The sequence below is a fragment of the Rattus norvegicus genome, chromosome 10, assembly GCF_036323735.1.
Source record: "Rattus norvegicus strain BN/NHsdMcwi chromosome 10, GRCr8, whole genome shotgun sequence".
Lineage (NCBI taxonomy): Eukaryota > Metazoa > Chordata > Mammalia > Rodentia > Muridae > Rattus > Rattus norvegicus.
Window position 1 is genome coordinate 14,002,685 of NC_086028.1, and position 13,210 is coordinate 14,015,894.

The window sequence follows — 13,210 nt, forward strand, 5'->3', positions numbered from 1 at the left end:
AACAGAGACTGGCCTAACCACACTTAATGTGAAACAAGCTGAAGCAGTCATGCACATGGAAAAATCCAACAGCCCCATCTGATGCTAATGGGGTCTTGAAAGAAGCTGAGGAGTTTGTGAGGGAAGTTAAGAAAGTAATTAGTCGAGGTTGGGGATTTAGCTCAGTGGTAGAGCGCTTGCCTAGCAAGCGCGAGGCCCTGGGTTCGGTCCTCAGCTCCAGAAAAAAGAAAAAGACAAAGCAATTAGCCTCATACTGATGGTTCATACACATTTATTGATGGTTCCTGTGTCTAGCTCAGGAGTCCAGAGGTAACACACCAAGAAAAAAATCTGCCCAACCAGACAAAAGTCACCCTGGCCAAGACCTAGCCAATTCTAACATCAAGGCCAGCTCACACACACTCCAAAATCCCATGTTCTGCACAGGCCAAGAGTCCAGGGACAAACCTGGTAACCAGCAATCACAAGTGGGGGAGAGGGTTGTCCTGGCTCTGAGGCAGGCTATCAGATACTGGCTGGGAAGGAAGCGGTGGGGTTGGGAGGGGAGGATACAGTTCGATTCATCAAAGGCATCCTGAGGTTTCCCTGGCTGACTCCTCCAAGGGGCTGCAGACAATCAGTGCATTGTCAGCAGGGGCTGCAGCATGAAGCAGGGGCACATCCTCACTGAGAGCCTCAGGTCCAAGCCTGTTGAGGTAAGTCTCTACCACCCCCAAGACAAGAACTCAGGGATGCCATAGGAGGAGACAGGAGTCACCACCTACCATCCTCAGCCCTTTCCCTGAGCAAGTCGGCTCCCGAGTCTCTAAGCCCGAAGCCCCACAGCTAGTACTGTGCCCTCAGGTGAAGACCAAACCCTGCTACAGGGGCTGGAGAGCAGCAGGCTTGCTGCTGATGCTGACACTGCTCACTGCAGGGGCCGTGGCTGGAGGGCTTCTTGGTTTCACATACAGCCCTTCCAAGGTAAGCACCTCTTCCAGGGTATGCAGAGTGGAAAGAGGGCAGGAAGGCCAGTACCTGTCAGCTCTCGCATGGAGCCAGAGGATATGGAAACATAGGTTAAGGCTGAATCCCAAATACCCCTTAGCCATTGCTGCAGATGCTCCGAAAGACCTTCCTGAGCTCCCGGGTACCCTGGCCCAATCAAACCACTCTAGTGGATGTGGCCCAGAACATGGCGACCATCATGGTGACTCCGTTTCAGAGCAACCACAGCTGGGCTGTGCTCTTCGACGGGCAAAGTGTGAGTGGGCTTGGGAGGGGGAGAGAATGAAGGTGTCAGGAGTGGCCTCCACTTACCTATCTGCTCCTCCAGGGCTACATCTGTTACCGCCCTGCAGAGCACCAGGCCTGCTTCCTCCGTCTGATGGAAGCCCAAGATTGGGAGACCCTGCAGCTGCTGCTGAACACTTCCAGGGTGAGCAGTACTACTTGGCTTGCCACCCACAAACCCCCAAGGCCAGGGCATAAACAAAAGGTCCTCTGTACAGCCCAGCTGGGCCAGCCAAGGCTCTGGTTTCAGGGGAACAGAAAGCTCTATCTTCCCCTGACGAAGGCTGTTGACAAGGGCAGGTGGAAGGGCCATCAGGCTGGGGTGGGCATGAATGCCCTACCCAGCCAGGAGCAAGGAAGTACTATACCATGACCCACCAGAGTCTTTCTGCAGGCCCAAGAGTCACATGTACCTGGCCAGGACACCCACTATGCCCAGGAACTGCTGGCAGTTTTGGGAGGCCATGCTGTGGACCCTACCCAAGTGGGAGCTTCAGTGCAACACCTTTGTGCAGACACTCCTATCTACTGGGCCCGGTGGGCAGAGGGTAAGTTGGGGTAGGCTGGGTGAAGAGGCCTATGGCTCCTGCAGAACAATACTGGTTAGGGGGCCCTTGGGATTCATGAAGTTCCCTTCTCCTCAGGGCCCCAGAGACAGCGGCTGATCTACCTCTGCATTGACATCTGCTTCCCGAGCAACATCTGCGTGTCTGTCTGCTTTTATTACCTCCCAGACTAAGACCCCCTACCAAGTCCTCCCGACCTTTGCTCCCACAGGTCAGCCAGCTGCCAGGTCACCAGTACCTTTGGAAGGCAGCTGACGGTAGGGATGAATAAACCCAGATTGCCTGGCCATGGTGGTAATTTCTGAAGCAAGCGGGGGTAACATACCTGGGATACAGGCATCAACCTCCGATGTCCTCAACAGTTCCAAGCACTCTAGGTCTGGTCTCTCTAAAGGGAGAAGACTCCCAATCCAGGCACATGCAGCCTGGCTTTGTGAGCTTTCTGACAACAGATCTGGGCACGGAGAAAGTCCCAGGGTAGAGTAGCCAAAAAGTCTAGGTTGGCCAAGAGGGGCCGAGGGTAGTCGGGTCAGGTCCCACTGGCCTGATATGCAGAGGCTGACCTGAGTCTCACTTGGAGCAGGGTATTGTTCAGGTACATCCTCTTAGAGCCACTAGACCAGGCAGTCCTGGTTGCCCAGTGCAGCCCTCAAGGGGCAGGGGCTAGCCCAGCACGCTGTCGTTGAAGGCCAAGCAGACGACAGCTTTCTGATGGCCACCATACTCTCTCTTGATCTCTCCAGTCTCTACACACCAGAGCCGGGCCAGGTTGTCTGAAGAAGCTGCAAGGAGAGATCAGGCAGAAGTGAGGTAGCAGCTATGAGTGGCCTCTCTGGCGGACTTGGCAGTGTGTGGGGGAGAGGAGGGCAGGGCTTACCTGTGACGATATACTGGGAATCCCCTGAGAAGGCGCAGCCCCACATCCAGCCACGGGATGACTCTCCGGGGTTACTACTCTTGATGCTGAGTTCTGTCATCAGGGAGAAGTTGGATGTCCTCCAGATTTTACACGTCTGGTCAGCCGAACAGGTCGCAAGTAACCTGGAGTTGGACATGGGGCGTCTCAGTGGCCACTACCACCCCGTATCGACTTAGCGCGCGCCAGGTCATGCCCCAGCTTACAGGTTCCCTTCCCCCGGGGCGCTACACGCACGTGGAGTCGGGGCTGAAGCGGCACTGCAGGGCGTAGCGCGTGTGGGCTGGGATCTTGGTCTTGGGGATGAGCTGAGTCACCTCGTCACCAATGCCCCCCGTCAGGTTCCAGACAAAGCAGTTTCCCTATGGGACAGGAGGGCAGTCATTCAAAACCCAGACCCTCAGATATGGATCTGGGGCACCTGGGCCAAGGCCGGAAGTCCAATGGCATCCTGGGTCAGTCATGTCTATAGGAAATTTAACCCCAACAAGGAACCCTGCCCAGCCAGCCATAGCAGGAGGTCACACTAGCCAAGTCAAACACAGCTCCCCAAAGGCTGCTGCTGGCCAGCAGAGATGTATACGTGGGGGGAGGCAGTCGGGAGATCACCCAGCTAGACAGTGTGACAGACACCACAAGGCCGGGAGGAGGGAGCGCAGGTGCGTGGAGCAAGTGATGTTCTGGGATTTAAAAGGAGAGGATGAGACTGCAGATAAGAGCAGGGACCAAACTGAAGCATCTGCAGTGCATGAGGAGGAGCGGTACAGCCTGCCAGAAGACTAAAGGATACTTCTACAGCTGAGGGGGAACAGATCAGGCACCCCAGGTAGGCCACAGAGAAGCTTATCAGTGTCGAGGAAGCCACGGACTGGCACAGGAAAGGAGAAATAACTGGCCCTGAGAAATACAGGCTGAGGTGCCCAGTCTGATGGGTGGGGCTGTGGCAGACAGCAAGGTGAACGACAGGAGTGGTACCCAAGTGCCCAACTTGGGGAGCTGGGTGGCAGCTCAGCCAGGCCTGAGAGAGAACCAAGGAATCAACTCATCTGCAGAAGCTAAGGGGCTAGGTGCCAAGATGCCCCTGTAGCTCCTCCCAGCACTCACGGCACTATTGACTGCCGCCATGTAGCTGGCATCGGGGTCAATGTGGGCAGATGTGATGGAAAACTCAGGCTCAGGGATCAGCTGCTCATTGTGGTCTGTCTTCAGGTCCCAGATGTGGATAGCACCGCTCTGGTCACCCACGATGAGTTCTGCCTGGGATGTAGTTAGTGGAGGTGAGCTATCGCAGTGCCCTTACCCTCTAAAGCCTCCCTCCCTCCGCCCCCCATACTCGGCCCCATGAGTGCTCCTCACCTGGTTGGGATGTAGACACACGCAATTAATGGGTGCATTCACCTGGAAGATACGCTGACACTGCAGGTTCCGGGACCTGTGGGGAATGAAGGTTACACATGGCTTCTAATGTATGCTCTCTGTGCTCCCACCAGAAGCCCCCATTCTCTTCTCATAGGAGCTGCTTCTACCTTAGGAGAAACGCTTGTGAAGTTTAGCTCTCGCCCCACAAGTGGTAGTGTGAGGTCAGTGAGAAGTGATTGAGAGTTTCACCCCCCACCAGCCTCGAGGCAAGGTTGGCTCTTTGACATAATTCCATTCTGCTTCCCGCCTTCCCTCCATCAAATACACTTGCTTAGTCTGTTTGTAGACTAAATTCCCTGACCTGCCCCCTCCCCAGCAGACATCCTCTCCAGCCCAGCACACAGCACCACCTGAGGTCCCAGATGCGAGCCGTGCAGTCCTCTCCACCTGTATACATCCAGCGGCCATCCTCATGAAAACCCACTGATGCGATGTTCTTACTGACTCCGTCATAACTGATGATGGGGTTGGGGTTATTGGAGTTGAGATCATACATGCGGATATGTTGGTAACCTAGGGACATGGGGTGAATTGAAGCATGGGCATCAGGTAGTACTGCCACCATAAAGGGTCAGAGGTCAAGAATCTCAGGTACCTGCAGCAGCAATCATGCTCCGGTCTGGAGTGATCTCCAATGCATTCACCTGCTGAGCTTGTTAAGGATAACAGGAAGGGAACCCTGGAGAGGGAAGCCTTGAGGCCACGAGGCCATCAAGACCTCCTGCAGCAGGCCTGGGTTTCCCCAAGCACACACACTTAATCATACTTAATCCTGGCCAGCACCACCCTGCTCCCAAGTGGAGGATACAGAGTCCTGATGCTGCACTGTTCGAGTGCAGATTCCACTGTGAGCCTGCCAAAAGCGCACTGTGTGGTCATAGCCTGCAGTTGCTAAGATGACAGGGTCACTGCCCACTGTGCCTGGGGTGGTATTCATTGTTTGATGGCTGGGGAAAAAATGAGACCTGCACTGGGCCAAGAGCTAAATAAGGTCCAAAGGTCAAAACATCTGGACAGATGTACATATAACAGTCTGCACACTACGGTGTACCGGTATCATCACTTTAAAGATAAGAAAAATGAGAGTGTTCAGGGTCACAAGAGTTGAAGCTCAGCTCCTTTGCTCCCTGGAGAGTGTTCCTTCAGCTTCACCCGCAGGCTTTCAGACGCCGCCTCGCCAGCAGGAGGCAGTCACACGCAGAGGGCAATCACCCGGGCGCCGTCTGCCGCAAGGGTAGGCAACGCATGCGCAGGGCGGCTAGGGAAAGCCGGGCACTGCTGCTGCTGCTGAGCATGCGTAGCTGACCGGCACTGGGATCGGATGGGTGGGGGCGCTGTCTGGCAGGACCCCCACGCTCCCCATTGCTCTGCACACCGCCCGGGCTCTGTCCTACCGGCGTGATTACCCGGACCGCACTCTCCTAGCCACCCAGCGGTCGGTACGCAGCCCTCGCCCCGCGGCCCCCGTACCTTAACACACGCTCTGCACTCTGCCTTAGTCCAGGACGGCGAGGCGAGCAGGAGCGAGTCGATAGAAGCCGGGCCGAGCGTAGAGTTATCGATAGTAACTCCGGGCGAGACCATGGGTCCAGGGAGTGGGGGAGTTGACAAGGATAAGAGAGTTCTGAGATGAAGAACTCCAGAAGTGATCGTGCGCGGAGTGGCTGTCAGCCGCGACCTCAGCCTTGAACTCATGGGAACTACAAACACGGTGCTGCTGTCTATTTTCCAGGCTTAGCTCCAAGAAAGAATTACACTGTCGTTGTCCCTTCACCCCCAACCGACATACACAATCCTCTACCCTACCAACCAAGCTAGAATTCCTAGATAAATACAAAACTTTAAGATAAAAAATATTTTTCATTTTTCTCTTTTCTTTCTTTCTTAATTTCTTCTTCCTTTTTTTTATTGGAATAAGCATATCTCAAACGTACTAGAAGAATTACTTTCTTACAAGAAGTTCAAATGCAACTGGGCATTCTGTACTTCTATTTGCTTTATCTAGTATCCCTAGTCTAGGCCGTTTCAGAACTGTACAGTCCCAGCCTGATCCTGAGGGCACACAAGTTAGCCCGGAAACCCGTTTAAAACTGCAGACTCGGGGTTGGGGATTTAGCTCAATGGTAGAGGCTTGCCTAGCAAGCGTAAGGCCCTGGGTTCGGTCCCCAGCTCCGGAAAAAAAAAAAACAAAAAAACAAAAAAAACCTGCAGACTCTCATGCCTCCATTTTTTAAAATTTTAATATTTTTTATTTACCCAATATATAAAAATATCCTTTCAACACGTACAACATAAGTATTTTGTGCTTTTTCTGTTTTAAACTTTGAAACATAGTGTGCATCGTGCTCTTGAGAGAAGTTTCAGTTTAGACTAGATACATTACAAGCACCCAACCACTTATGTGTCAACTGAATAACGATCGAACAGAGCAGGTGTAGAGCATCTGATTCAAGAACAGTAAATTATATTTCATTATGTCTGTGGATTGTGTTTGCTGTGTGTCTTAGAAGTCAACACTATAATGTATTTGATCTTGTACAATCTAATGATTTTTAGCCATTTTTATCAATTGATAATTTTTATATAATTCATTTTGTTTTATGAGCACTGGTGCAAGAGTAACCATCTCCCCAGCCCCCAGCTGCGAATTTTATATAACGTGTTTTGATCATGTACGTTCACACTCCAACGCCCTAACTCCTTCCAGGTTCACTCCTACTTCCTAATCTCCTTGTAGCCCCCTTCTGCAGCCTCTTCTGCGGAGGTCCAGGAGCCTTGAGGTGGGTGTGCTGTGGTATAGATGTCCCCCTTGCGGCTGAGCACCCGGCTGATACTCATTCTCTTCACTTGGACCAGTCCTGAGTTTCTGTCAGTCATCGTCCACTGATGAGTCTGAGAGTCTAGCTGATCTATGGGTATGGAGATGCAAATTTAGAAAGTAGCTTGACACTTTATCCATTTAGTAGAAAAGCATTGGTTAGTTGGCCCCTGCAGCTAGGTTCTTGGCTAGGTTAACAGCACCAAGCATGTATTTCCCCTAGTGGAGCTCCCCTTAAATACAATCAGAAGGCAGATGGCTACTTCCACACCATTCTTTTTTTTTTTTTTTTTTTTTTTTTCGGAGCTGGGAACCGAACCCAGGGCCTTGCGGTTGCTAGGCAAGCGCTCTACCACTGAGCCAAATCCCCAACCCCTTCCACACCATTCTTGTCACTCTTTTTTTTTTTTTTCTCTTGCGCTTGCTAGGCAAGCGCTCTACCACTGAGCTAAATCCCCAACCCCTCTTGTCACTCTTTAACTCATGAGCATATCTAAGCTTCAAGAACAGCAAGTTATATTTCGTTATATCTGTGGAATATAAATGTTACCTCCTATATTACATCCCATCAGCAATTTCCCCTTCCACCCCTCCCCCAGTCTCTCCTCCCATCTCCCCTCTCCTCCAGATTCACCCCACCAACACCCCACCCCCTGCCATGCGCCTCCCCTCGGGAAAGAGCAGGCCTCCCAGGGACATCATCCAAACATAGCACCACTAAGCTACAATAAGACCAGGCACATACTGTCTGGAACATCAAACCTGGAAGAGACGACCAGTAGGAGAAACAGGGTTCCAGGCCGCAGAATCAGGGGACAGCCCCTGCCTTCTTCCAGGATTCCAGAAGAACAACCAAGCTTTTCAGCCATACCTTATATGCAGAGGCCCTAGGTCAGATCTCTACAAGCTCCCTGATCTATGAGCCCCACCATGAGTCCCCATCAGTGGGCTGTGTTCTTGTGGTGTCCCTGACCACTCTGGTTCTAATGCTTCCGCCCCCTCCTCTGCAGGACTCCGCGCTCCGCCTAATGTTTGGCTGTGGGATTCTCCACCTGCTCCCATCATTTGCTGGATGAAGCCTCTTTGGTCTCTTGGTGACGATTCTGCTATCATGCCTCCATTTTTTATTTTTTATTTTTTTGGTTCTTTTTTCGGAGCTCGGGACCCGAACCCAGGGCCTTGCGCTTCCCAGGTAAGCGCTCTACCACTGAGCTAAATCCCCAGCCCCCATGCCTCCATTTTTATTACCTCTCTCCCAACTGCACAAAGCTGGCCTTGCTTTCCCGTGATCTCTTCCCACTGCACCTATAGATGGGGCTACAACCCCCTTTCCCTGTAGCCACAGAGAGGGTGAGTCCAGCTCCAAGGCCAATTACCCTGTCCGCGTACCCAGGTTCCTGGTCATAGACACTCTTCTTACTATACCTTTGCCCAGTCCCTGTTTTACCTCCTTAATGTGTTTTTAATAAGGATTTTTGGTTTGCTTGCTCAGTAGACCAGGCCCGCCTTGAACTCAGAGACCTGCCTGCCTCTACCTTCCAAGTGCTGGAGTTAAAGGCAGGGGTGCCACCTCCCACCTTGGTGTGTTTTTCTTTGCTTTTTTTCCTTTTGTCCAATCAGGATTTCTTTGGTAACTGACAGTGACTTCAAAGTTACAATGTAGCTAAGGATGAACTTCTGGTCCCCTCTCCGTTTCCTGAGTACTGAGATTACAGGCCGTCACCACACCCAGTTTTTATACAGTGTTGGGGATCTAACACAGGGCTTTGCACTCGCTAGGCAAGTACTTCCACCATCCGAGTCTCAGTGCTAGCTCCAGCTTCCCCTGTGGTGTTTACACACACACACACACACACACACACACACACACACACACACACCAATTAACAATTTCAATATTCTCCTTAAAACTAAAACTCCCTCTCCTTAAAAAGGCCTCACTCCCCCATCAGCCATCTGGGGAAATTCCTCAAGGCCACTGCACAGCTTAATCTGTCAAACTTGGTTGATACTTTATTTCTACCTCTTGACCCTGTGTACTGTAGTTCACAGAAAATCTCCTCCTTATGCCCTGGTACCAGACTACCTCAGTAGCCTCTCTTCCGCTCCCCATCCCCCTCTGGACACTCTATTTTCTTGACCTTGCCCTAGAGGCTCTGTGGCTTCCACTGCCATCATTCCCCTGGTGTCCCATCCTCATCTCCAGCTCCCAGGCTCTTGAAAGCACATCCAGCCTTCTGTTACACATGGCGGTACACAAATGTCACAAAGAAGACACCACCTCCCATGCCTAAGGTAACTCCTCGCTGACCAGTTGCCTCTCTGTGAGGAGTGTCGGACTACAGGTTATAGCTGGCTATAATCAAGTATGTTCCTCATCCTTGCCCTTCTCAGCCACCAACTTCCCGATTTCACCACCCACCTCTTCACATAGTGTTTTTGTTTGGTTCTTTGGTTGGTTAGTTTTTGGTTTTTCAGGACAAGGTTTCTTTGTGTAACCCTGGCTGTTCTAGACTTGTTTTGTAGACCAGGCTGGCCTCCAACGCAGAGATCTGCCTGCCTCTGCCTCCCAAGTGCTGGGATTAAAGGTGTGTGCCACCATGCCTGGCTTCCCCACATCCTTTTTTTTTTTTTTTTTTTTTTTTCTCTTTTTTCTTTTTTTTCGGAGCTGGGGACCGAACCCAGGGCCTTGCGCTTGCCAGGCAAGTGCCCTACCACTGAGCTAAATCCCCACACCCCCCTCACATCCTTTTTAAATCCTGCTCTAATCACCCTTTAACCATCAACCGACTTGCCACACTTCCCTCCTTTTTCTTTTCTTCACATAACCTCATCTAGGCTGGTTGGATCTTGCTCCAAAACCTAAGATGACCTCTGCCTCTACCTCTCAAGTGCTGGTATCACAGATGTGCTTGTATGGTCTTTTACAAACTGAAATCTGGCCTTATTAACCCACAAGAGCCTTAGGGGGTCTCAGATACTTTCTGGGTCTAGCCCCTGCCTCTGCCTGACTACCACTCCCCCAGCCCCAGGCCACTGGCTCAGCAAAGGTCTCTCACCTCATCACAGCCAGTGATTAGAATATTCTTCCCTCCACCTCTTCTATCAGCTCTTGGCTTTCAGCACCTTTCCTTTGATTTCATGAATTTGTTCTTTGTGGGACTCGGCACTGCTTCAGATGAAACTCACACAGCATAAGATTTCCCTTTTATTAAAGGTTTGTTTGTTTGTTTTTTTTAATGTGGATGCTTCACTCCTCCGTTTTTTTTGGGTTTTTTTGTTTGTTTGTTTGTTTTGGTTTTGGTTTTTTTTGGTTCTTTTTTTTCGGAGCTGGGGACCGAACCCAGGGCCTTGCGCTTCCTAGGTAAGCGCTCTACCACTGAGCTAAATCCCCAGCCCCTAAAGGTTTGTTTTTATTTATAGGTATGTGTGTGCCCATGTTAGCATGCATACATGCAGGTACCTTCAGAGCCAGGAACAGGTATGTGATTCCCCAGAGCTGGGGGTTACAGATGCTTCTGAGCTTCCTGATATGGGTGCTGGGAACTGAATTCAGGTCCTCTACAAAACCAGGAATTGCACATAACTGATGCACTCTTCAGTCCCCAAACTGGCCATTTAAATTGAACAGGTTAGGCCAGGAATGCAAATCAGTAGAACGGAACCTGCCTAACACATTCTAGGCCAGCTCAGAAATACAAGTAAAAACAGAGTAAAATTTTTAGTCATTATGTCATATTTGTAATCCTAGCACGTGGGAAGCTGGATCAGGAGAATCATGAGTTCAAGGCCAGCATTATTTGGCTTCATAATGAGATGCAATATTTTAAAACAAATCAATTCACTGGCAAAGCAACACTTAGAGCATCAACACCGTGCACCCACTACCTCTGTGTAGCTCCCAGATGTTTCCCCAAGAGACCAGGCCGTTATTCCTCACCCTCATTGCCCATCCCAGATCATGGAAACCATTAACCTTCCATCCTCCATGTATTGGCCTCTACTGGACATTTCATATCAATTGAATCACAAATTTATAGCCTTTTGTATCTCGTTTCTCTACTTAGTGTTGTATTTCCAAGGGTCAGTCAATGTCATTCTTTAGTGTGGGTCACTATGTCATTCCTTTCTGTGGCTAAACAGTATCCTGTTGTGTGCATGGCCCTCATTTTATTTGTCCACTGATCGCAGCCATCTGAGTTATTTCCTTCTCTCCAGCCATTATGAGATAGTGCTGCTATAGAGGTTTATGTACAAGCATTTGCTTGCATACATGTTTTCATTTACCTTGGGACTGTTTGTTTTTGTTTTTTCTAGACAGGGTAGCCCCGGCTGCCCTGGAACTCACTCTGTTGACCAGGCTGGCCTTGAATTCCAGAGATCTGCCTGCCTCTGCCTCCTGAGTGCTGGGATCAAAGGTGTGGGCAAACACTGCCTGCCTATCTTGGAACCATCTCAGGAACGGAGTTCTGCTAGTGGTCCTCACCCACTGAGCACTTTCTCCAGTCCTCTCCTTTCAACTGCCAAAACATCACAAGGGTTTTCACTACCTCATTTTAGCGTTCTCACAATGGCTTCTCTCAGGAGGCTCTGTCCCTGTCTGGGGACATCTTGTCAGAAAACAGGTTCAGAACTGTAGAATTGCCATTGAAGGTTCATGACTGGAAGATGGTGGATCCCAGTTTGGCCCGACTATAATCCAGACCCCGTTCTCTCCTGATCTCATCCTTTCTGGCCAGCTGAGGGGACTGTTCCTCAGGGATCCTATACTTCACACCTTGCTTATCTTCCTTAACTGTAAGATCCCCAAAGGTAGCCTCACTGAAGCCTCTTTGTTGAATCCGGAGCTTGCTGGATGGCAGAGGAGAGCCAGAATCAGAAGAACGCCTGAAGTGGTTGGGGATTTAGCTGGCCCTGGCTTCGGTCCCCAGCTCCGGGAAAAAAAAAAAAAGAAGAAGAATGCCTGAATCAGTATTAACCATGAGAGGACCTGAAAACAAAGGAGAAGAGTGGCCAGATGTGTGTCACCTGTAACCTGAGCTTTGGAATTCTGGGCGGAGCTAGGAACTAAAGGCTGGGTTGTGCAGATGGTCCAACCCAGAGATAGCTGTTAAACTGGGCGTGGCCATGAGCATTCTGAGCAGCCCCAGCATCTATCTAGGGCAGAAGGAATCTGTAGCATGCAGCTTCTGAAGGTTTGGAAGGCACTAGGCTCAGGTATAGCATTTTACAGATGTGACACCCGCTAAAATGACAACTGATACATGCTTCCAGCAGCCCATGAGAAGGCACATTGGATACATGAGGAGTTGGCACTGGTGCTTGGGGGATGCCCTATGCAGGTACACGGCTGGTAGGCAGAGGCAGGGGCTGCGGGCTGGCTGGCGGCAGCTAAACATCCGGGAAGAAAGCCAGTCAGGGCTGCAGTGAAGCTGCCATCAGCTCAGCAGTTCTGCTGGCTCAGCGGCCCCTCCTCCCAGGATCTTCTTCAGAGGCCTGACATTCTGGAGGGCTGCCCCAGTCCCACAGATCTGCATCCTTTGCCCCAGTACAGGTAAATGTCTGCTTGCTATGCCTTCCTCTTTCCCAGGCAGATGGGGAAGGGAATCCGGGCAGATAAACATCTTTTTATCCCTTCAGGCCTTCCTTCCCATCAGCCTTTGGGGCCTAGCTGATGTCCCCTTTTTACAGGCAAAGCAGATGAGCATCAAGGAACTTATCCACCCATGGTCACTAGTTAATAGGGTGTGATCTTGGTCTTCTGGGCCTACTCTGGGCTCTAGTCTGACCTAGCAAGGGAAGCCTCTGGCTTTCCTTTTGTCAACATCCATCCTTTGAGGTAAAGAATCACTGGATCCAAATGCCCACCTACGGCCCAGATGTCACTTCAAGACCACAATATGCACATTTAACTGGGAACAATCAGATTTCCTGTCCAAAAGGATCTAGTCAATTTCCTTTGTCTGCACATCCTTCTTCCTGGGTGGGCTGCACAGTGGGATGCCCGCACTCAAGTCTCAGGTGTGGCTCAGGGGTGCCTGTTTATGGGGGTCTACGTGATCTAAAGCTGGACAGAGAACAGGAATACGACAGCTACAGGCAAGGGCCAGCTCATTACCCCAGAGTAGCCCAAGAATTCTAAATTTAAACTTGCCCTTTGGGGTCTTGGTGGATGTATATTCGTTAAGGTGGTAGGCTAAAACATATTTTGCTTAACAT

The 13,210-nt window shown here is 50.7% G+C and overlaps 2 protein-coding genes across 3 annotated transcripts; one reads left to right on the plus strand and one right to left on the minus strand.

The window, feature by feature from the left end:
- Positions 1-242: 242 nt before the first annotated feature.
- Positions 243-5,994, minus strand: Mlst8 (MTOR associated protein, LST8 homolog). 2 transcript variants are annotated; one of them, NM_022404.2, is made up of 9 exons: positions 5,644-5,994; positions 4,982-5,120; positions 4,769-4,820; positions 4,524-4,686; positions 4,111-4,186; positions 3,859-4,011; positions 2,992-3,116; positions 2,716-2,879; positions 243-2,620 (listed from the first exon to the last, which is right to left on the minus strand). In NM_022404.2, exons 2-9 carry the CDS (start codon positions 5,108-5,110, stop codon positions 2,502-2,504), a joined length of 981 nt encoding a protein of 326 aa, NP_071799.2. In that variant the 5' UTR covers positions 5,111-5,120; positions 5,644-5,994; the 3' UTR covers positions 243-2,501. The 2 variants fall into 2 exon arrangements, with proteins under 2 accessions (NP_071799.2, XP_017453011.1); XM_017597522.3 differs by having other exon boundaries at positions 255-2,620; positions 4,982-5,689.
- Positions 592-2,125, plus strand: Bricd5 (BRICHOS domain containing 5). Its single transcript, NM_001317348.1, has 5 exons — positions 592-963; positions 1,088-1,243; positions 1,316-1,417; positions 1,667-1,820; positions 1,917-2,125. The coding sequence occupies exons 1-5, from the start codon at positions 895-897 to the stop codon at positions 2,009-2,011; spliced, it is 576 nt and encodes a 191-aa protein (NP_001304277.1). The 5' UTR covers positions 592-894; the 3' UTR covers positions 2,012-2,125.
- Positions 5,995-13,210: the final 7,216 nt, after the last annotated feature.

Excerpts from the sequence above, each read along its gene's own strand:
- Bricd5 (NM_001317348.1), top strand. The coding sequence starts at position 895 with ATGCTGACACTGCTCACTGCAGGGGCCGTGGCTGGAGGGCTTCTTGGT. Across the intron at positions 1,244-1,315 it reads TGCTCTTCGACGGGCAAAGT|GGCTACATCTGTTACCGCCC; the intron begins GTGAGTGGGCTT and ends CTGCTCCTCCAG. Across the intron at positions 1,418-1,666 it reads TGCTGCTGAACACTTCCAGG|GCCCAAGAGTCACATGTACC; the intron begins GTGAGCAGTACT and ends GTCTTTCTGCAG.
- Mlst8 (NM_022404.2), bottom strand. The coding sequence starts at position 5,110 with ATGAATACCACCCCAGGCACAGTGGGCAGTGACCCTGTCATCTTAGCA. Across the intron at positions 4,687-4,768 it reads GAGCATGATTGCTGCTGCAG|GTTACCAACATATCCGCATG; the intron begins GTACCTGAGATT and ends CCATGTCCCTAG. Across the intron at positions 3,117-3,858 it reads TGGCGGCAGTCAATAGTGCC|GGAAACTGCTTTGTCTGGAA; the intron begins GTGAGTGCTGGG and ends CCTGTCCCATAG.